This window comes from Lissotriton helveticus, chromosome 5_1 (assembly GCF_964261635.1).
Source record: "Lissotriton helveticus chromosome 5_1, aLisHel1.1, whole genome shotgun sequence".
NCBI classification, from domain to species: domain Eukaryota; kingdom Metazoa; phylum Chordata; class Amphibia; order Caudata; family Salamandridae; genus Lissotriton; species Lissotriton helveticus.
In genome coordinates, this window is record NC_136065.1 from 1088242380 (window position 1) to 1088267476 (window position 25097).

Below are 25097 nucleotides of genomic sequence, written 5' to 3' on the forward strand. Positions count from 1 at the left end.
CGCTTTATAAATCTCCCATCATCATCATCATCATCACAATCGACATGTTGGAGACTCCTGGGATAGAATATTGCCTACCATCACTAGCTCTATACAAAAATATACTTATGCCTCTGCAGAAAATATGAAGGTTTTGAGACTTCATCTGGGGGATATGATTATTGAAGAAAGATTGACCATTCTCCTTATCTGTACAAAAAAGAGCATATAACTTTCACCACAGAATTTATCTGAGCTAATGAGCAAATACATTCCTTGCCCATACCATTCAGAAGAGAATTCAATGTATCATTTATAAAGTCCATTCTCTGAAGAACACATTGAACTAATGGAGGCCAAACCACAATAAACACACTGGCTGGAAGAAGAGTCTAATCACCCCTTCTAAATCCATGCTTCAAATTGTGTGGATCGGAAATAATAACAATGCTTAATGGCCTTCCCTGAACACAATCTTAGTAAACTTTGGTGTGAGATTATATGGGGACAGTCAACACATTTGGCCCAGATATACTAAGATTCTGCGTCACGGTTACATCACTTTTGTGGCGTAGCCCAGACACCAGACACAAAATCCATTTTGGCATTTACTAAGCCAAGCAAAATTGAGTTGTGTGGCTTTGAGTGGTTTAGTAAACACAAAGTAACCTAACACCACATAGTGCTACGGTGCGTTAATTTGTGTCTCTAGGATTTACATGGGTGAAGCATGAACATTCCTGTGCATCCACCAATGCTTTTTAATGCAATCCCAGATTTACAAAGACTTGTAAAACTTAGTTTTCCCCCAAATGGCACACCTACCTGATAGAAGAGTAACAAGGAAAAATATCTTCTTTTCTCCTTGTTATTTCCATTTTCTATATATGCTGCATTTTGCAGCATACATAGAAAGAGGAATAAGCCTTTAAGGATTGTTTTTGTGCAGGAAGGCATCCTTTCCTACACATAGCTGCAAGATCGCCCCCCTGTAGCAAAAGCAATTTCAGTGTTTTCCACGCACACCCAGTATTAACCAGATTTTTTTCATGCAGCAATGTTAACATAGGGAGAAAACATACGCTGCATAAGGTCACTTACTGGACCAATCTTCTGGACTTAAGGTGTGTGTAGGGCAGGGTCCAAGGCAGCACCAAGAGGTCACGCCAGGTGGCAGTGGGCTGGCTGGGTGCAGAGGTGCAATTCAGCGTCGGGTGCACAAAGTAATCCTAATGGTGCAAAATATGTGCTGCATTCGGGTACTTCACAGCTACTTACAGGACCTATCTCCTGGACTTAAGGTGAGTATGGGGCAAGGTCTGAGGCATCATCAACAGCTCACCTCGCCAGGCACTGGGGTGGCCAGTTGCAGAGATGCTTTTCAGAGTCAGGGACCCAATGCTATTCAATGGGGATTGGTTCCGGTCGAACAGAGGCTACAGGTTTGGACTGGAAAACGAGTTCGGCTGAACCAACAAGTCGGCTCAGCTCTCACGATACTAGGGGACGTGGGGACACTTTTGGTCCTTCTCTCCACAGGCCAGGGGCGATGGGTGCAGAGGTGTCTTTAGGTGTCAGATTTTCATCACCCGGAGCAGTCCCAGTAGAGGGGGCCTGCAAACAGAGGCTGCAGGCAGCGTCAGTGAGTTCACAAGGGGCAAAACCAAAGTAGAATCTGTTTCTTGAGGTCTTGGGGACCACACTGACACCGTTGGCCCACTTCAGCTTCGGCTGGAAAGTGCGGCTGCACTGATTCTTTGCAGCGTCTGACTTTTGCAGTTTCAGAGTCTCTCAGTGTTCTTCGGGGTGACTGCAGGATGCAGGGAAGCAGCGTCATAGGTCATATTGAACAATACTCCCACCTAGTGATCCTTACTGTGGGCATCTCCAAATTCGTAAACATTAGAAACTGAGAATATGTTCAATTTACAAAAGAACGGTTGTTGGTGAAATAAACACCCTATTATCCAATTTTATGTTAAAAAAACTCATTTTTATAAGTTTTATTACTGTGAGCCCTGGATACAAACACCACCTTATCAAACAGGCGCTTTCAACAGGTCTGAGCACAATCACGATCAATTGCTGGTAGCAATAAATGGCCTGGAAAAGAAGAGGCTTTTCTATGTTGGGCACAGCAAGGCATGCTGCTATAATCAAGACCAGCAGCCTTCCCAGGTGCCTTTAGTCTCTCAAGATGTAGCTCGTTGTCCGTCAGTCATCCTTAGAAGCAAACCTGCGCTTAACAAAACGCTGAGCGACAAACGCCATCACATAAGCAATATACACTGATCATCTTGCCACATCCTGAGTATAGCATGCCAGTAGCGGCTCCTCGAGGGAGTGCTGCGGGCAGTGGGAAGGGCGGAGGAGGGGCAGGGTGGGGTAGTAAACTCTGGCATACGGCCGAACAGAGGTAAGTAAATAAATAAATAAATAAAACGAATTCCATTGCATGCGCTGCATCGCCATTTGGCGTTGCAGCGTGTGCAATGTAATTTGTTTTATTTATTTATTTATTTACTTACCTCCGTTCGGCCGTATGCCGGAGTTTACTACCCCCCGCCCCGCCTCACTACCCCGCAGCACTCCCTCCACGAACCACTCCTTAAGCATACTAAAACACTGTATTACAGCAGAGTTTCATTCTGGACGTGGTTTTATAGAGCAGATCAAGTGTCATAAAGCATGGCCTCAGAGTGGTAAAATATAGGATGGTGAAAAAAGTTTCTAAAAAATCACTTCGTTAGTGTCTTTACGTTGAAGCAGGTTTCTGGCCTATATTTGTAATACTTTTTTTTGTTAAAATTCAAAAGCCCACGAGGAAATAGAGTTAAAGATGCTTTTTTCCATAAAGCGCCTCATTCGCATCCAGCCAGTCCAGGCAGGGGCGGCTCTAGAGTCATGGCGGCCCTGGGCAGGGAGCGTAGGTAGGGGCCCCGGAAGAGGAAGTCCGGGCTGGGCGGAGCCCCCCGGAGCTCAAGAAGGTGTTACAGCGCCGGAGGCCGCCAAATCCCTGCCAGGGGCCGCCACGCAAATATGTATCCATCCTTAGCGGATTATTATATTAAGGATATATATTGGCGTGGCGGCCCCTGGGATTTGGCTGCCCTGTGCAGGTGCACAACTTGCACATGCCTAAGGCTGCCCCTGGTCCAGGCTGTCCAGTCCTCCAGCTGTCGCTTATCGAGAAGATGCCTATCTCGGGGGTCCACATGGCACATCGCATTTTGCCTTCAGCTCAGCATCCGATCACTACCTGCCTACAACTTATATAACAATATTCTGTATAATTCATTGGAAGATGCACATTTTAAGAAATCAAGATTAATTTGTCACTCTTAGGTCTGAAGAAATGCTGGCCTGAATGAGCTGCAAGCAAACTGGCCTGTTATACACCAATACATTCACTTGTTGCGTTATCAGCAGCCTTTGAACCACATCCCATTGTACAGATATTATTTACTGTTTCTTCTCATCAGCACTTACCTTGTGTTCTGACAATTTCTTCTGAAGAAGTACGTCGCGTACGGCCACACATCTCTTCAACAAAGTCAGGTCTTTATTCGGAAAGATCTAAAAAACACAAAGCAAGCACTGACTGTTACTGACTGGTGTGTAGTACTGGAGAATTATGCAGTGTTAATGGTTGTTGGCTTCACGCATGCTTTTTTATCTGTTTATGTTTTTATTTTGGAGTGAGTCGATAGGATTAAGGATGCTAACAAGCATTTACAATGCAATAGGTCTCGCAATTGCGAGATATGAGCTACTGGCATTGTAAATGGCAATGCCTTTTATAATAGTAAAAGGCATTGTTATTTAAAATACCAATAGGTCAAACTTTGGAAAACGCGAGACCTATTGTATTGCAGAGCATGGTGTCCGTGAAGCGGGAGCCATGCTCACCAATAAAGTAAAAACATTTTTTTTTAAAGAAACAGAGTGGTGTCCCCGAATTGTGTGCCGGGCTTACTATTATAGTTAAAAAAAAAGAAAGAGAGACAGCGGGGTGTCCCTGAAGCGGCTGCCGCGCTCAGCATGCAATTTATAAAAAAATAAAATTAAAGCTGAGAGAAAACGCGGTTTCCCTGAAGAATACTCAAAAGGATTATAATACTAAAAAAGCGTTGCAAGCGCTCGATTTGAAAAGCGGCCACCATTGTCCTGTGTGGGCGTGCTGCAAATGCAAGAAGCAGCAGCTATTGCCCCCATTAGTTAGTTAATAAACAAAATGGTGCTCACCGACTTATAATGGAGACCGTGTAACACGCCAAGTCAAAGGGCCAGTCGCCATGGGAGGGTACAAATGAAGACAAGCGGTACTAAGGAGGGACTAACAAGCCTATTTCCGAATCAGAAGCCAGCATTTACGAATGTCAATGACACAAGTCAATGACAAATATGAGCAGAGAGTGGGCGGGGCTTCTATTTCATACTCCAGAACAAGTCTCGCAGAGCAGTGCATGCACGCTGACTCTAGGCTCGACCTAAAAATGTCTAGGTCACTTGAAAGAACTACAGTTCACAGCTGCCTTGTTCAGCTATTGTACCCCTGTCCTCCGTGGCTCCCAACTAATATTGCAGTTTGGCTAGGTTTAGGGGCTCCTACTGTAACCGCTCCTAGTACCACCCAAGCTTCACCAGGTCACATTTGAAACCCCCTCGCATTTAGAAAACACTGCAGAGTATCCACACATCTTGAAGGGGCGCTACTACAACCTCCCTTACTGCCAGCTCCTGCTCTGCGTGCAGTATGATTTACTGCCTTGAATTGCAGCTGCACCCAGAGGAGAAACCTACAGACTGCGCGTAAAAATAAGTCCACAAGTATGGGGACCCCTTTCTCCCAGAAAAGGGATCATGGTAATATAGGGACTGAGAATAACTCAATAACTGCAGACAAGCGATGACTGTCGACAGTATTGGTGTACCCTATTCATGATTGCTAACACCCAGTGTGTGAAAGAGTTGCTAACAAGGAGAATGGGCCCTGTCTGTAGGAAACCACCAGTCATCCCAAGCTCCAAAGCCTCAAACTCCTTTAGATCTAGAGAGTTAACTCAATGGGATACATAAAGGTTTCTACCAAAACAGTCTACTTGGTAGCATATAGTCATGGCAACACGCAGTGCTTGCTGGGATTAGGCCAAACATGGTCCATCCAGCAACACCCCTGCTTTCCATAGAGGACACCTTATTGTATGGCCCCTAAAACATTTAACATAGCTTTTTTCGTGATTGGCGGTTTGCGCTGCCTAACTAAAACTCACTGTAAATGTAGCGGAGTCCCGCAGCTCACAGAAAACGTATTCTCAACACAACCAGTCTAGCCTGCTGGTCCTATTTTAACTCTCTGGAGCTCACTACTTATGGTTCAAACCAAGCATGAAGGTCTGTCTGTCTATTGGTGTAGCAAGGCTGCCATGGGCCCTAATGACAGTAAAAAAAAATAGGCCAGCTATCCAGGTTGTTTTACAGTAAACAAAAAAAAAAAAGACAGGCAAAATGTGGGGTGACGTGCCTCACACACCCTTAGCCAGTAGCAACACTAAACCGTCTAAATGAATGATAGCTATGCTCCTTCTCCTCTGTAACTTTCCCTCTACCATAACCGTACACCATTCCCTGGAAATCCCCAGCCCTTCCCCTCTTCCTTTTCCTCTGTGTCAGGCTACCTTTGATCTTTCTTTTTCCACTCCCCTTGTATCTCTCCACTCACCCCTTCCCCCTCCCCTCTTGAATTATGGCTATAATCCCCATGATCCTCTCTCCCCCTTTTCTTCTGCATCTCCCTAATGCCCATATCTCTTCACCTTCACCTACACTTTCCTGTTCCTCCCATATCTGCATATGCTTCCTTGTGTATCTGCACTTTATACTTCTCTCACCTCCTCTATACATTGCTACTTTCCACCTTTCGATTCACTGTCATTCCCTCTTGTATATCTCCAGTTTCCCTTCTTACCACTCACTACAGATGTTTCCATGTTTCCTTGGAATGGCTGAGACCTTTTTAGTCTTACTCTCGAAGTTGTAACTGAGTCAGACATCAGCCAATGGGGTTTGGGAGCTCAATGCGGTGACTTAATCATGGGCAGCCAATGGTCGAAATAAGAGCAGCTGCTCGATATCAACTGTTTGGAGCTTTTGGCTGGTTCTTTTGCCATCCACTCTCTAACTTTTCAGCAGACTCACCATTGTATCCTTTCCTGAATGTACAATGTGTCAACAATGCGATATATCAACCACTTAGGAGGCAAAAGGTTTCAAATTTTTTCAGAAATTGTCCCGGAATTTTGTCGCTACTGCTTTTCCCACAGACATTCAGTAATAGCGGTCCATTTTTCAGGCAAGTAGAATTTGGTGGTGAGATACGAGTGACTGGAAGTTGGAACCAGTGCTATATGAGAACTTCATAAAGGTTCAGAGTCCTTTGTTACACAGTTGAGGCTTGATCCATTGATGGCTGCAATGGACACTTTCTTTTAGATCTGGAACAGTTTATGCTTTTCCCCCTTTTCATAATGATTATCAGGGTGACACTCCAACTCAGGATTCAGAAGGCGTAATTGGTTTTAATAACATTTCAACAGAAGACCATGGTATGTTTCATGGTTCTACTTTCTTAATCTTTTAAAGAAGCTTAGATAAATCTGCCAAATCTTCAGAGATCTCCAGGATCCAGCCGGCAACATCTACTCTTTGGTGGAGCAGAGTCAATGGCAAGTGCCAGGACTTTCGGTGCAGGTTTCCGTCTATATCAATCAGGTATGATCTGATGCCAAACTCAGACGCTATAACTCTTCATGGAAAATATGGTCATATTGGTGTCCGGAACAGTACCTTAATCCCAGGGGAAGGAGCGGTTATATTACCTATGTCGTAAACTTTCTGGATAGTTTGGCATTCAAAGCCCTCCCTTACAGAACTGTCAACACTTATCATTCAGTAATTTCTGCTGGGCATCTTCCCACTGCTGTTCATCCACTTTATCCAGAAAAATAAAATTTAGCATGAGGTCTATTGATTATACTTCCCTAAAGAAGGATAGTAAACTCTATGCGGTCCATTGCTTTTGTACTTATGAATCTGTAACCAGAGAGTTTAGCTGAGTTCCTAATTTCCGTTTGGAAACCATTCACTGCAGTTTTTTTCCACTCTCTAGCTTGGTGGCTCAAATGGATCTTGGATGAATCAGGCATTGATAGAAGTTTGGCACCTGCTCGATCAGAAATGCTACAGTATCTACGTCTTTAATTTTGGGGGCCAGATTAGAATTCAATATGCAGGCTGCAGAATGGTCATCTACATCTACTTTGAATCATTTCCACTTTAAACCAATGAGTAAGTTGGTTTGTGTTGCAGTGGGTAATCTTCGAATTTACATAATCCTAACTGCTGGTTCTGCCATAGAATGTAAACTAAAAAAGGGATTTTCAATTTCATTAAGGTGAGGATTATCCCCCTCCCCCTAGCTTTAAGTGATAACTGTGTTACTACAGTGTGCAAGGATTGTTTTACAATGCCTTTTCTATAGTTTGTTCTGGTCACAATGACTGATTTTCTTGTCACCGCCCTGTTCTAATATGATGCTACAGACTGAAATAGGGATTTTTTTCTGAAGGTTATTAATCTGTTTTAGTTTTAGAATGAAAGCAGAAATAGTGTTGAGTGCTAAAATGTTGGTTCCCATCTTTTCTTCTTTGCTGCAACAAAGAGGACATCATCAGGAGTCAAGTACTATTATGGAGGATTGCATGTACTGTTTGTCTACTTAGTTTCATATGACATGTAGTTCTTTTGCTAATCTCATTGTGATTTTTTTTGTTATACTGTTAGTGTAATATGATTGATTGCTATATAAATAAAGCAAAAAAGAGATTGCATAATCCTCTCCTCCTAGTCCTTAATAGAAATTAAATTTGTTACCTAGAAAATTTTTACATTCTCCCCCATTATCTCTCTCTCTATTGATTCATCTGTTTCCTTTTTCTCACTTGTCTCTATCAATCAATCAGTTGATTTCTATAGCACATCTAATCACCCGGGAGGGTGTCCACGAGCTATCTATCCATTCTCTCTTTCCTTACTCTTATGATTTAACAGCAGCACCTCTCCCACTCCTCGCCCCACCAAAGAAAGAATCAAGAAACAGGCAGGGGCTAAATGCAAATAAATATGTGCACTCTGCCTGTTAAGCAAACTTCAATTGATGCAGAGCAGACAGTACACCCATACCCATCAGGGGTCTGGTGCCATTACTTCGGCTGCACCAGTGATAGGTACCCCTCTTTGGCTGTTATCTTGCTGTCACGTTGCTATCTGCCCTGCTGATCCTGTGACTGCCTATGTGAAGCGTCCACCTGAGATCATGTACCTCACATCCCCATACCATGTAAATAAGACTCCCCAGACCAGAGATGTATAAGTGTTGAAAAAAATAGTTTCTGCCAGTGCAGATGAGCCTCCCTGGAGAGATCATTTTGTCTGGCGAGAACTACAGCACTAAAATTCTCTTTAGGTTTAGGTGGAATCACCAATACTTTGTTCCATTTCTGGCACCCACCTGCCTCCACCTAGAGTGGTGTGAGCATATGTTTACCACTAGCATCTTTGGCCTGAGCACCAAAAGTGTTCCCAATCCACAGTGGGGCTTCCTGCTGACACTACCGGACAGTGCACTGGGTAGGCAATTGGCTGACCCTTTCATAACCCACATCCAGAGCTCTTAGATTGGATCACCACGTGCCCTTCTGTGCCCTCTCAGCACACCATAAATTATTCTAAGAATCCCTGACCATCCTGACCCCTGCTTCAATGCGGCTTGCACCCAGACCTGTTGATCCAGAGTCTTTGCTTTGCTGGTGACCTCATATATATCTAAGATACAAAGAAGTGTCTACCCCTAAGCTAGGAGGCAGACACAATCTCTGTGAACAATTCACCACTGGGATTTCTTGACTATTACATATGGTTCAACAGATAAAGCCGCATTACATTTTGAGCCCCAAAGCTGTTCTTTTGGCTATCCTGAGTTCACTGTGGACCATTGAAATTAGAATATTTATACACCAAACTGTAGAGTCAGAGATATTGGTTGCAGAGATTTAGGGGGCCTATTATGATTGCGGTTTTCCTGCATCCTCCGGGCCGGCGGAAGCCACCGCCGGCCCGGAGGATGCGGGAAAGAACGCCGCGGAGCCTAGAAAGAACCACCGCCATATTAGGATGGCTGGTGGGTCTTGCAATCCGTCCACAGCTTTTCCCCCGCGGTCGCCTTCCGACCGCGGCGGAAAAGCTTTAACATGGCTGGCGGTGTCTATCAGACACCGTCAGCCATATTAGGATGGTGTAAAATGTATGCTTTTCCGCGGCGGCTTTTCCGCCGTGGAAAAGCATACAGACCTTCACTTCGGGGCCCCGTTGCGAGCCCCCTGGGTGAAGGGGCGTGGGGGGTGCACATGGGGGGTACCTATGGTACCCCCCTGCATTTGCGTGAACAAAGCAGCAGGCACTGCGCGGTGCCTGCCGCTTTGTGCACGCAAATGCGGTGCACAGCAGCGGTGCGTCCATTGGGGAGTAGGGGCGGAGCCCCACCAGCCCTGCTTGGACCCGCGGCTGCAGTAAAATAATTAAAATAAATGTTTTCAATTGAATTGACTCACTGTTTATTTTAAATAAATTGTCATGATATGAGCGCCGCCGGGCAGCACCCGACTGAAACGAAACGGGAGTGCGCAGGGGGGGGGGGGGGGCGGGCTGGTGAGATGATTGACAGTCGACGAGTCCGACGACGAGGCTCCAAGAACTTGTTTTCTTTCTCGCATGTATGCTTCGGGCAGCAACTTGCCCGAGCATGCGCACGAAAGTCCCCAGGGCCCTCACATAATCCCATTAGCTACTGGTAGGGGGGGTGCAGGTTTATTGGTGCGGAGGGCCCTGGCGTTAAAATGGCGACAGGGCGAGCTGTTAGTGTGCCCTCCAAGCCAATCCTGGCGCTGCTTGCAGCGCCAGGATTGGCCGGTCACCGCGCAGCACAGCAGGGGCAATCCATATTGGATGCCGAGGTGCACAATGGCCAATCACTGTCTGACTTAATGTAGTCATGCAGTGTGATTGGCCATTTTGCGGCGCTGCTGTCGTTGGATCCGGTGGACCGTTCACTCGCCTCGTGGTGTGCAGCCCTGGTGGTGTGTGGAGTAGACAGACTGACAGAGTGCCTTTGCAAATTGCTTGCCGCCCTGACGCCTGTTGCCTTTCTTTCTGGACCCGTCGTCGTGACAGTCACCGGCCTGGCTCCATCATCGCCAGAGTTAACTTGTTTTTTTTTTATTAGAAATTCCGACTTTTCATTGTATTCTTAATGTGAAGAGTGAATCTACCACATCAAAGGCCGTCGTGGACGAGAGGGCCCGCCCTTAGGCCCTAGGTTTCAGAGGGCAGATAAACACGTCCAGAGGCATCGTAGCCAAACACAACGGAGTTGATTAGAACTTTTACCGGACAACTGATTGCGCAGTAAGGGGGGCTGTTTTCAAAGACATTCTTCATAAGTCTGCCATTTTAAAATAAATCCTCTCTTAGGCTCGGAAGCAGGCCCTGGGGTTACCGTAACTAAACTTGAGAGGAGCAATTTTAAGGCCTATGCTATTTCTAAAAGTACATCAAATTACAATCACACAGCAGCGGGTTCAGTTTTTGCACGAATTGCAAAAAATATCCTGTCTTCTAAATGTGAAAGTCTGTTTTCAAGTTCCACGGAGACACTAACAAGCAAGAGCTCAGCCATATATCAGAGTCCATATAAATGCGCTTCAAGTTCGAGGCCCCCTGATAAGGGGGCACCCACTTCTAGCCACGTTACGTGCCCTTTTTTGGAAGTTTTATATAGCGTAAACCTGACCCGAGGGTATTGGAGCGCTGTACATGAGCAACAGTGACATTACAAAAGGACACATTCAATTTTTGGAGGCACACCGAGAGATTACGTGGTTTGCACACAATCACAGGATGTACTAGTGCCGACGCCGAGACCCAAACCTGGTTCCCGATCTCCAAAATCAGCAGCTTTGGTCATTATGCCACATATTCTAGAGAATCCTGCGACTGTGAAACAGGCAAGTGCCCCAGAAGGGCCTGTAGGGATGGGAAGTTAATCAGGGCATGAAAGTCCGGTATCTGACTGACCTAACAAGCCTTCAGACACAGTGGTACCCTTTAGACACCAAACTCGCCTATTACCTACTCTCTCATGACAAATTGAGCAATGGGGTACGTAAGGACATGTGGAACATTGCTGCCAACTGATGACAGACATGTAGTCTACACACAAACCGAGTTAAATACCCACTCTGTCTCAGCAAGCCTGCCGACAACACAGATATCTGCCACAAACTGCAGGTCCCAAATATCACATACTCTGCACTGATATCACCAAATAACAAAACATGGTATTTAGAAAGGCCATAAGATTTTTTCTTTTACATCCTCAGAAAGCCGTTAACCCGTAGCATAGTCGGAAGAAGCACTGTAAGGAAGTTTACACAAAAAGTGGAGTTTGTCCTCCATTAATTGCGAGTTTACTTGAAGTGGTCGTTTGGGAGCAGCACTTCAACAGCAAATGTCCCAAATAATAGATCCTATATGAGGTCTTTCATTTGTATTTTTAAAAGTTAAACAATTGAATAAAACGGTAATTTTTCTAGTAGGGCCACTCCGTTGATGGTTATTTACTAGTAACTGAGGGAGTTGAGGCTCACACTTTCCCCTTCAGGGACCATTGTTTCCTTTATTCTTGAATTACCCAGGTCCCAGGGTTACTGGGTTGCCCCTTGTTCTTTGAATAAATGTTGTTAGTAACGGTTAAATAATTCCTTTTAAAGCAATGAGTTTCCATTAGATTCCTGTCCATTTAAATTAGTCTTCTAAGGTGGCGTCAGTGAGGCGAACCCTTATTGTACAGGATGCTGCAGAAAGTGGTCTCTCTCTGCGATACATTTTTTCATTTAGCTGCAGAGACCTTTTATAAGATTATCCAGCCGCAAGCCACTGACACAGGTAGAGAGCAGCAGTGTGCTAGTCCACAGAAACGAATATACTAATAACAGCAGACAGTTGTTGACTAATAAAATTGAGTACTGTAACATAAGATTGTAAGTCTTTTCAGTGCACCCGTATTGGAGAACTATTGGATATTTAGAGGTTACAGCACTAAAGGGAATTTGTTTTGTTTAATTGCTAGTCTATGGAAAACAATTTCCAAATGGCCATGAAAATGTGTAATAACCTAACTTCACCCTTGCTCTACCTTTTGAAGCTTGTTTCTTACAAATAAAAATCAAGAGTGTCGACTCTAGGTTAATACAGGTACCACAATATCAGTGCCAAAAAAGGAGGATACCCTGTGATATGTAGTTTTTGTTCCTTTATTCACATGCATTTATTAAAAATACAGTCATCCCTAAATTGGTTATACCACCACGATACACATTGCATTAACGACAAACACGTTTTTCGTCTCTATAGTCTGTGTTGGTCCAACCTTCTATAAACTCCTGTTTTTACAGAAAAAACTCGAAACTAATCAAAACATGGCTGTAGATGTAAATGGGTTTACTTTTCTGGCACTCTAGAACAGCAGACATTAAGACCAATGTGAATGCCGTCTCTTGCCACTATAAAATATGCCCAGGCTGTGTTGCAACGCTTTGCCATAGAATGGCATTCTTGGAAAAGAACAATCGAAGTTCTTTCTGCAATAACTACGGAAGGTCTTACATTTAGACCGTAGTTAAAAAAGCTTTACTTTGTCATCGTTCTTAGACCGAACTGAAGTCTACAAGAGCATAGTTTTCTAGCACAGCAAATTTCTGACTCCTTACTACCAGTTGATCATTGTAATTTGAAATGATGTAATATGGCGATTGCTCGGTCTTTATCTGTTGGGAAGGGTTTGATCATTTTTTGGAACAACTGAAAGTGCATATTGGATAAGCCTATCTTCAAATTTCGATGGCAAAAACTAAATACGAGAGTCCCAGTCAAGTATCACGTTGACCTCATTCATCGGTGTCTTTTCAATGGTATTTTAGCACCCTGATGTAACTACGTTATGTGCGGCGAGGTTCACTGTTGGAAGCTTTGCTGCCCTTAAGAAGCTGTGAGTACTATTCCTTAGTGGTAAGCTTGATACTGGAGAATTCTGAGGTTTTTCTGCGAGGTGGCAAATCATTTAGGCCATACAAAGAATACCCATTTGTACTTTTTTCCTGATATGAGAAGCAGTCTTTGCATGAAATAGTTAAGAGAATCATTTTTTAGGACCCACTTTGAGTGGAGTTTATTCTCAATAGTAAGGTATGGCATGCTGCAACATTACATTTGTATTTGTGTCTTTTCCTAACTGTTCTGTGAGGTAATGCATCTGCACCCAACTTCCTGAAGACCTTCTGTGTCATGTCTAACTGTATCACGTGACTGCAAATATCCTTCACTTTTTTAATCTCTTTCTTGATGTGTGACTATTGAGATAACGGTATCAATAGTTCTGAAGTAGGGGAATCTCTGTTATAGTCAAAATCTAGTGAATAATCCTGCCCATGTGTGTGGACCCCGGAGCAATCAAAAATAATCTCTTAAATTGTCAAAACATGCAGAACTGCACAGACACTTAAGAGAGAATTTAAAGACAGATAATGCAGCCTGTATCCACAGGCTAGACTGTCCAGTACTTCAACTAGAAATTCCACCAATCAACCACAAACAGCACAGCCTGCCCACGGCGCAAATATTTCAGGTTCCTGGTTTGTCCAACTTTATTCGCGAATAGCAGAAAGGCTAATTTATTGGGTGAGGGGGATTTGTCACAGGAGGAGACATTTGATGACCAATTGTGTAGTAGTGAATGGAGGTTCAAACACGGTTCTTTTAATTTTAGCATGAGTTTTTGTGAACATTCCAAACGTGCAAGCAGACTGAAACGAGCTAGTGTTTCTCAGTCACACACCAGCAAAACAACATAACGGGGTAAACAGTTTTTAAATACAAGTTGCTGATCGTGTTTATTATAAGTGTATACCAAAGACCGGCAACACAGTCTGGAATAAACACAGCTCGTCGTTTCATGGTAAGCCAAAAGACAAGGTAGAAGAACCCCCAGTGTCTTATTTTGCATGTGATGTGCATGGCGTCGCTCTGGTGGTGTGTAATAAATTTTGTATGTGCTGATTTAAAAATAGAAACATCACGTAGCCACACTGCTATTCCTTGCTATGTATATGTCTAGACATAACTACGTCTCCCATGAGCCTATGCAGTACTGTAACGCCTGTGCTTTCCCTGACCCTCACATAAATGTCCTACTACATTCGGTTCTGTGCTACTGATGCCGTTTATGGGGTAATTGTTTGTTGTTCAACTGGTTCTTTTTGAAATGTGAATGCAACATGATAAAACTAGCGAATACAATGATAAGTTTATATCTCTCGTGCACATAGACAATTTGAATGTTCTGCTCCTACGCCGCCCAGCCCCCGGGATGTGGGCCAGAATTGGCTGTGTATGCTCCCTGATACATAATGCTACTATTATGTCCATGTGAACGGCTTTCATGATTATGTCCTTTGTGCCTCTTCTATGTTTTCGCAATAAAAACATATTTCAAAAAAAAAAATAGAAACATCAGTTGTTGGCCTATATATGTAGGAGCGTTGGCAGTCTGCCAGACTATGTTTGTGGTCCCAGTAGTGAACTAGCAGCAGGCTACCAAAGAACATATATACCTGATGCAGATCACAAAATGCATACGATGTAAATAGGTCAGTGAGGCACTGCTTTTGTCAGAGAGATCCTTTTGTTACTTGCAGTTTCTAAGTTAAAATCCTAACATACAACAGCGAGCTATTAACTGTCATCTAAGAGCTGGATGCAAACTGCAAGGAAAAAATTGGAGCGTTATGTTTTTTCCCCACTGTCTTTGTTTCATTACCCTACTGTTTCAAAAATAAATTGTTATCTTTTCATTTTCAGCACCTGACAACCTGAAACATTACCGCATTTTGGGGCAATTTTCCAGCAAACAACAAGAGAACCCCAACCTCCTTTGCTGCTCTCTCACCCGTCCCCGGCTACAACCCAGCAAACACCAGTGACCAGTGTTAAAGGTAAGGAAACTGTTGCTATATATTTTTTTACATGGGAGTTAGGGCTATGTATGTATCTGGTCAATCTCCAGGCCCTCGAGCAGTGTCTCTTTCAGTGCCTCCAGCTACCACTATGGCACAGAGAGGCAGGAGGCAGTACTGCTGTATTTTAGCAGTCATTTTGTGGGAAGGGGAGCTGTTGGAGATGTATTTGTATTTGTACTGAAATTTCATATTATTGCACTGCACCTTATACGTTGTACTTTGATTATTGACAGGTTTATCAGCAAACAACCAGAGGACCCCAACCTCCTCCTTTGCTGCTCTCTCACCCGACCCCGGCTACAACCCAGCAAACACCAGTGACCAGTGTTAAAGGTAAGGAAACTGATGCTATATATTTTTTTACATGGGAGTTAGGGCTATGTATGTATCTGGTCACTCTCCAGGCCCTCGAGCAGTGTCTCTTTCAGTGCCTCCAGCAACCACTATGGCACAGAGAGGCAGGAGGCAGTATGGCTGTATTTTGTATTTGTACTGAAATTTCATATTATTGCACTGCACCCTATACATTGTATTTTGATTATTGACAGGTTTCTTTAATATATATATATTGGTAAGACCAGCAACACACCATCATGAATACAGTACAAGAGCTGATTGCAAGGTCATTCCAGTCACGGCCACTTGAACAAAAACTACAGATAAAGCAATTAGGACCTCATCAGCCTGAAATAAACCTACAGCAAACTACCCAGGACAGAGGAAAAATGTCAAAACGAACATTCCCAAATGCCTGGTACAAAAAAGCCGATTGGCTTACAGGGTGCCCTATAAAAAATTCTCTGTTCTGCTTCCCTGCTTGCTGTTTGGTGGTGACTTTTCTTGGACGCGGCAAGGAATGGTAGACCTGAAGCACATCGCTGAAAAAATAAAGAAGCATGCGCTCACAAGAAATCATCTGGAAAACCTGACAAGACTGGGAATGTTTTTTTTTTTTTTTTTTTTTAGAGTTTTATATAGCGCGAACTTGAACCGAACCGAATCAGTTATCAGAGCGCTTTACATAGCACCAGTTACGTTACATGAGGACACACTTTCATTTTTTTAGGCACGGGGAGATTAAGTGATTTGCCCAGAATCACAGGGGGTTTTTGGCGTCGTTACCGAGACTCGAACCAAGTTTCCGAGGTCGAGCGCCTTAGCCGTTAGGCCAACCCCTCTGGGAAGACGCACCAATTGAGCAGCAGATAAATGATGCATATCGCAAATCCATTCAAAACACAATGAAGCTGTTGATAGGAACAGACAAAATCTATCCAGGATCATTGATTGCATTCGTTTCTGTGGGGCTTTCGAACTGGCATTGCGAGGCCATGATGAATCAGAAACTTCCTCAAAACCTGGGATCTTCCGAGGCCTAGTGGATTTAGGGGTCGATTCCGATCCGGTAAAATGCATTTTTCCCCGTATGAATCGTACCCGTAAACGTCCCCGTACGTACGACGAAGTACGATCCGTACCAGGAGCCAAAGTCCGTACGAGTCGTACAGGACTCCGTACGACTAAAATATCCGTACGAGTCTCACTCGGAACCCACTGTACACGAAATCGCTACGGTTCGCGGCTGGTTTTTACGACCCAGCAAGTACGATTCGTGTCGGGTACGCACCGTACGACCCTTTTCCTACGGGAGCCGAAAACAGTCGTAAACGCAGAGTTCGCGCCGAAACAGGTACGGAACGCCCCCCCCCCGGGTACGGCACGTACCCCCCATGATCGCAGGGGTACGCGCCGTACCCCAGTGATCATGCGGGGTACGTGCCGTACACCCAGCGTACATGAGGTACGTACCGTACCCCATGTACGGTGGGTGTACGGCACGTACCCCATGTACGCTGGGTGTACGGCACGTACCCCGCATGATCACAGGGGTACGGCGCGTACCCCTGCGATCATGGGGGGTACGCGCCGTACGGTGTGTAGGTGATCGTGCGCTTTTCCGTACGAATCGACGTGTACCGTACGAATCGCGTCCTGGTCGGCCGATCGGGATCTGAATCGTCCGGTCGTACGGCGTCCGTACGAGTCGTACGGAAACGGCTCCGGATACGATTCGTACGGATGGGGATTTTACCGGATCGGAATCGACACCTTAATGTCAACCATAGACAAGGATTTGGAAACACATTTAGCACGTGCTACAGTCTTCAAGGGCACCTCTAATACAATACAAAATTAACTCCTTGACTGTATGCTCGAAATTATAAAAAGCCATATTGTGTAAGAGTTGCGAAACACAGACTTTGTGGCTATTCAGGCTGATGACACCACTGATGTGGCCACTAAAACACAGTCCGTGTTAGTGTTTCGGTACCTTGACAGTGACAGAAACATTGTGGAGAGGTTTTTTGGGTTCACACATTTAAAAGACTCTAGTGCAGCAACCATCACTGAAGCTATACTGTGTCAACTGGACTTAATTTTCCCGGACCTGCCTCAAAAACAAAAACTTATCGCACAAAGCTATGATGGTGCGTCCGTAATGAGTGGAAACCTTGGTGGAGTACAGAAACGAATTCGAGATGTGTACCCTAATGCTCATTTTGTGCACTGTTACGCCCACCAACTCAATCTTATTATGCAACAGGCGGTATCAAAGATCAGAGAGACACGAGTTTTCTTTCAGGATATCGGAGGCATAGCAGCATTCTTCACACGTTCCCCCAAAAGAACAGAAGCCCTTCATGAGATTGTGGACAATAGCGTACCAAGGTGATCCTCAACTCGTTGGAACTTTCACAATCGTACAGTCAACTTAATCTTTGAAGAGAGGGAGGGCCTTGAGAAATGTTTTTTCGCCATATCATACAGAGAAGACTTTGATCGCACAAGTCAGAATGAAGCCAATGGCTTTCTTAGAACACTACAAGACAAAAGAGTTTCAGTTCTTACTGTTTTTATTTCATGACATAATGTCTCATGTTGATGGGTTATACGATCAGTTACAACGAAAAGAAATAGATACTGTCTCTGTGAAAGCGTTACATCTGCGTTTGTACAAAAGATAATGGAAGTGAGAGATGGGGTTGACGATTTGAAGAGCAAACTGCCGAAGCATTCTATTTTTGCAAACCGCAGACAAAACATCACCTCTCTGGTTCGAATTGGAAAGGAGATATGTGACATTGTAATTGTGCAGGCAAAAGAACGTTTTTCATTCACAAAACATTTGGTGACTGCCACTTTATTGCAAAGTAAAGAGTTTGCACGATATGATGAATCCTTCCCTGAGCGTGCTCTGAATCAGGCTGCGGAAGCATATCCTATGCTCCAAAAAAGAGCAGTTGAGAACTGAGTTAACTGTACTCTACGGAATGCCTGTGTACCGGAAGGCCACAAGCGCCTTGAGTTTGCTGAGGTTAATTCATAAACTGCATATGGAAAACTCACTTACAGAGACAGTGACTTTACTCAAAATTGTGATTACGACTCCAATGACAACAGTAGAAGCTGAACGATGTTTTTCAGCCTTAAAGCGTATAAAGACATTCCTCAGAAACACCATGCTAGAGGAAAGACTAAATGCTTTGGCGATGCTGTCTGTAGAGAGCAAGCTAGTCCAAAAGATACCGGACTTCAATATGCAAGTAATTGACAAGTTTGCTACACTGAAAGACAGACGTGCGGATTTCCTTTACAAAAAGTGAATGCTGCTACTTGTTGGTTGAATACAAAAAATTCTGATTGAGGTAAGAAATGCATTGTTATCTCTGTTTTTAAAAGTTTTGTAGTGTTTGTTCTATTTGGAGACTACACAGATTTGCTCCCCTTTGTTCACTGGCCGGACCTGTCTCCCACAGGGTGAACGATTCGTTGCTTGTGTTGCCTATCAAACCTTTCCCCTTGTAAATTGCGAAAACCTTTATACCATTTATGTTTGGGGTACTTGCGTGGACCTATGTGAAGTGTGTACAAAGCTCAGCTCAACCAGAATCACGGTAACAGCGCATTGCGCTGCCTCTTTTATATTCAGTATATTGTAAGACTGTTTTTTTATCCCCCGCCTTTCCTTGTTTTGTTTCCCTGTTTTCCCCTTGCGTGCCATTCGTTACTCTAGAGTCTAATATTCAGTATATTGTAAGACTAATAGAGTCGGAAGGCCGTAGGGGAAGACTGTGGACTTTTCTTCAAGTTCCTGACGTTCCTGCGGAACGAACCTGGCAACCATTAGACTGCTGTGTAACTTCTTCTACTCTTAGAGCTGAGATTTCCATGAAAGTCTTATAGTCTGAATTCAGCACCTGAGCATAATAGGACAGAATGTATGAAGCTCTGTGGTAATACTGAATAAGCAGCTACCTATGTTATGCCATCTATTAATGTAATAACTGCACTTTCACAATTGCTTTATTAACCTTCCTGCTTTCTCCAATTTGCTTGAAAATGCACGATTTTTCTTCTTTTTTTCAAAATTTTCTTGGGGGGGTAACCCCCCCCCAAAACCCCCTTTTGGGGTTCAGGCTCGCTCGCTGCGTTCGCTCGCTACGGTGCTGTATGCTAATTAGTTTGCGCCCCACCACTTTAAAATCTCACCCACCGCCCCTGGCGGTGGATGCATTTTTAACATTGCGGCGGGTGCAGCTTGTAGCTGCACCCGCCGCAATGTTAAAGATAGAGGATGTGACCGTCACCCTGGCGGTCACATCCTAATCTGCACGGAGGGAACGCCGCAGCCCATGCGGACGTTCCCTCCTACTCTGGGGTCGCGGACGGACTTGAGTCCTAATCGACCCCTTAATTAGAATAAGGTATACATACTGATTGCATTCCTTTGGAAGCATAATTTAGTCTTTCAAAGTAAGTAACTATGTGCAATGTGTATGAAATCTCTTCCAGCACTTGACTATTATCTGACTCTAAAGCTTTGGTGAAAATGGCAGAATACTTGGTGTACCTTAAGTACATTGTAGAGCTAGCTAATAGTACAATTGGGAGTAGTATTGGAAATCAGCTCACAAAATAAAATTCACTTTGGAGGAAAAATATTGAAAAAGAAATAAGTACAACGAAGGATTAGAGAAATCAGTGTCACTATTCACCATGAATACGTTGAATATACATCACATGTGGAGTTTCTTCTACAACTCACTCATTGCAAGTGAGTTAAAATGTAATTGTGATTGCCCCCCTGAGACTGTTCAACTGAATAAAAGCAATGTTCTGGTCTCATAAAATTAGTATTGCATCACTTTTTGCAGCTTCGTCCCCAACAGCACTTTGAAGCAATGGATTTTCGAGTTTAAATGAATCCATAAGCTGAAATAAACAGGAGGGGATCATGTCAGGGAAACGAGGCGGGCGGGGGTGACTGGGGGACGTGGGAGACAAAACAAAAAGATAACTTACCTGCCACCCTACAGCATCGGTTGTGCTCTGCTGCTCCTCTAATCTTCACTGCAGGCAGGCAGAGGCTCCCACACTTCCCTGTGGCCAATCCTGATGCTGCTCTCATGCATGAGAGCAGCTTCAGGATAGATCTGCGCGCCGATGATTTGCACTCCAGGACAGACTGGGAGTCTGTGCATGCTCTCTCCAACGCAATGCAGCTGGGGTTGAACAGAGCTTCACTGAACATGTGGGTTTGGCCGGCCAAACCCACATGCACAAAGAAGGCAGTGCTCAACACTCCCCCTCCAGCCTGTCATCACCCTGGCCAGCCCCCAAGACTTCGCACAAAAAAATAAAATGATAATAAAATAGGTTTTAACCCCGTTTTATAATCGTTTTATTTTTCACATTTTTAAGGAGGTTGGTAGGGGGGGACGATGCTCCTCCGTCATAGGAGAGGAGTCACTGCTGGAAAGGGGGATGTTGTGCTCTCACCATGGACTCTCACTCTCACTGCCAGATCTCTTAAATGGTGTAATACATGTCTGGCAGTTACAGTAAACGAACAATGGTTCTGCTACATCATATTTTCAAAAAAAGATTAATTTCTTTTTTTTGTTCATCCACCCAATGGAAGGAGTGTTTAATTAATGAAAGAGATATACAAAATAGATTCTCCCAATATTTTAAAGGTTAAGAAAGACACTAACAAAATAATGAAATGTAAATAATTCATATATGTGTAAATTTACAGAGGCATGACATATTGACACACACAGTATTATTCCCAAAACAATTACAAAATAAAACTCCAGTGAAATTGCAGTGCACAATACAAACAGTTACATACACAGATCAAAAAACAAATCAACAAAAGCTTGATATTAACACATTCAATTATATCAACGTCAAATTCATAAGAGAGAGTCCTATACTAAACATATAGAGTTAATTGGAAATTCAAAACTCAACATGGACTACATCATTTGAATTTCAAATACGTTGACGTTTCAACCCCCTATTTGGAGTGTGAAACTTATGACAATCGCTATGGGGTCTTCATCAGGACTAGAAAAGGAGTGTGTGATGCCGCGTTAGTAATTTACGGCAGCCTCATTTTAGAGTGGTCTTCTTAAAGAATATGTAAAGCTTTCTTCATTTTCTGTATCTAAGATGTAAAATCAAAGTGTCCACATAAATGTTGTACAGCAAATTAAACGAGAAAGACCATATCTTCGGTCTTCAAATTTTTTTTTAAAAAGGACTATCTCCGGCCGTGAAGATCGGAGATCAAAAGATTCCTCTGTAGTGTATGGACATACAATATCATGTCCTGAAGTGCACCGATCAGTAACGTGTGCACATGTCGTGTCAGGCGCAATAATGCTGCTTTGACCGCTTCAGCGTTGCGCTCAGAGTATCGGAAAGAACGTCCTCCCCCAAGACATTTGAGATGTCATCAGTGATGTCATCAGTGATGTCACTGACCATGCCATGAATTATGTAATATGTGATGTCATGAGCAGTGCATTGTGGGGGTGCGAGTTATAGTTAGCTGAACTAACTATACCGGTGGAATTTCTATGGTTTTGTACAAGTGAAATGTCCAGCTAACTATAACGTCCCTGAAACCTATGGTTTGTTCAGTGAATTTCTAAGGTTTTTTAAATGCTCATTTCTACTATAACGTCTGTAAAACCTATGGTTTTTTCAGTGAATTTCAAAGGTTTTATAAATGCTAATTTCTAACTACAATGTCCCTAAAACCTTTTATGCTTTTTAAGTACATTTTAAAAAGATGTGTATACTTTTTGTAGTGAAAAACTAACTGTATCAGTAATCTTTCATAACTTATAATTAGGGCTCCCGGTTTTATGGTATTTATTTTTTGGGCATTTCCGTCTGTATTTATCCATATTTATTTTTTGCTGATTTTATCTGTATTTATCCATATATATTTTGGATTTCGTGAAAAAATGAATCTGAAATGAGGATATTTCCACATTTATCTGTCTGATAAATATGCACTCATGCCTGAAGGACTGACCGTTTTCAGTGATAAAAACATACTCAGATGATAAAACATGCACAACCTTGATATTAAAATGTGCATGTTTTCTTATACGAGCATATATATTGCTGTTTAAGGCTCTTTACTAAAATTCTTTTATTGTTTTACCCTCTTACTTTTAGATCGACAGCTATTGGCCTGGTAGTCATGATTGACAGCATTTAGAATCGCTCAAAAAATAACCCAATGTCCATATTTATCCACATTTTAAAATAAATACAGACAGGAAAATTAATGGTGTTCTGTCTGTATTTATCTGTAAAAATGGAAAACAGGGAGCCATGCTTATAATTTAACAATGTTTAAAACTTAATTAGCAGTAATTACCATCTAAGTGTGGAAGAGTGACGCCGCAGCTATCATACCTGACTTCGAACAACAGCGCTCACAGTTCGATTCCCGGCTCCAACGGCATGTTAGCCCACCACTATGTTACTGTGGGCAACACCTTGCTGAATCTCCCCGACGCCCCCGAGCGCCGGCACACCTTTCCGGGGGTAGATGTACACTTTACAAATGCTTGCATTTTTTTAAATTTAACAGCATAGTGATGACAAATATTAGCACGTATTTTTTTTCTTCTATTGTGAACAATATTTCTATATATTTAATATGTCTTCTCTTTAGAATTACGGCAATTAATAGATGTTTTTAGTCATGAAAATGGAAATGACACGGTTTGCCAGGTAACAGTTTTTAAGCTGGCCAATGTATGTACATATTAAGGAGTTATTTACCCGTGTCCAGTCTGTGATGCAGGTTCACTTTTCTAGCGTTGGATTCTTGTTTTGCGGCAACAAAACATATTACGGAGTTGTAAATTGTTTGATTATGGTATAGTAGATATTTATAATATATAGCTATTTGTCAATATTTAAACATTTGTATTTAGAAAAAAGTGTTATTGGTTGTTTTTGCCTTTTTTTGTAACGTCAGCAGCTTGTTTTCAGAAACAGACAGAATTCAGCAAACATTGCTCCTTTTCTGGCTCGTTTGAGCTCATATACTGTGACTTTGTATATTATAATATTGACACTGTACTTCACCTCAGAGGTTTGGGTGACTCGTCAGCGCAAACACTAAAGATATACTGTGAATATGTATATTATAATATTGTCAGTCATTGTGATCTCAGAGGAGTTCATGACCCGTCGGCGTCAAGAGTAAAGATTTATACACAACTTCACCAAGTACTGGTTGTTAGTCTGTTTCCCTCTCGGGATTATATACTGTGAATATGTATATTATAATTTTCACAGTCATTATGATCTCAGAGGAGTATATGAACCGTCACCACGAACATTAAACAGTTCAAAGTCCCAGAGAAAAGAAGTTGCTCTAAAATATTCACCGCTTGAAAGTATTTCGTTATTGATCTAGGGCCAGATGTAGGTAATTCCGATTTACCGACTCTTAAATACCGACTCATACCGAATCGGTATTTAAGAGTCGGTAAATTGGAAGGAGGCAGATGTAGGTAAAAAATTACCGAATCCGTAAGAGTCGGTATTTACCGATTCTGTAAATACAGATTCAGTATTTCCCATTGATTCCTATGGGCCACGAATCCTGCAAGGGTGCAGGGGGTGTCACTTTGACACCCTCTAGCACCCCAAGTACAGGCTAGTGTGACATGTGGCACACATACATGCCCTAAGGGCATGTCTGTGTGTCACATTGCACAGGTGTGCATGCACAGATGTGCATGCACACCTGAATTCGGTATTTTACCACCCAATAGGATTGGGTGGTAAAATACCGACTCTTAAGGGCCTGTGGCACTCTTAGGAGTGTCACCTACATATGGATTTACAGAATCGGTATGTTTACCGATTCGGTAAAATACCGAAGTGGTAAATTTACCGAATCGGTAAATATACCGATTCTGTAAGTAACTACCCACCTACATCTCAAAAGCCAAATACCGGTCGGTAACGGCCGAATTCGGCCGTTACCGACCGGTATTTGGCTACCTACATCTGGCCCCTAGTGTTGTATTCATAACTTTATTTTCCTTCTCTTTTTTTGTGCAACAACTGTGTCACTTTTTATATTGTAATTGAGTGTCACATTGTTACAGAAGAGGAATTGGAGATTTGTCAGCGCCAGGAGTAAACCATCTGAAACACAGCTTACTGACCTTTATAACTTACTTGATCAGATATTTTTTCAGTGAGAATATTTTTCGAAATTGCAGTCGAAAAAAAGATAGTTTACATACATACTTTCTTACTTTAAACCTTTCATAAACCCTACATTTCTGAATGTTATTTTCTAATTTCTATTTTTCTCAGTTGCAGTTCCTATTCACCATCTCCCTATAGAATATATAGGACCAGTACTGTATATTATATAGTACTATCCTATATATTCTTGAAAGAGTACGTGACTTGTTAGCGGAACAGTGAGCGACCTCTAAGCACTACGACATAACGTTCCCAAATTCTACAGAATAGAATTTGCAAAACATGATAAAGTGTACATTTCTATGTAATATGAAATCATTTGTGTTT

General features: G+C 42.9%; 1 protein-coding gene across 2 annotated transcripts in view; it reads right to left on the reverse strand.

Annotated features, from left to right (window-relative positions):
- CYP17A1 (cytochrome P450 family 17 subfamily A member 1) overlaps positions 1–25097 on the reverse strand; it is a 331379-nt gene that overhangs the window by 206828 nt on the left and 99454 nt on the right. For both annotated transcript variants that reach the window (XM_078641171.1, XM_078641170.1), the window contains exon 4: positions 3469–3555. In XM_078641171.1, coding sequence (XP_078497297.1) covers positions 3469–3555 — 87 coding nt within the window. The remainder of the gene's footprint in view (positions 1–3468; positions 3556–25097) is intronic.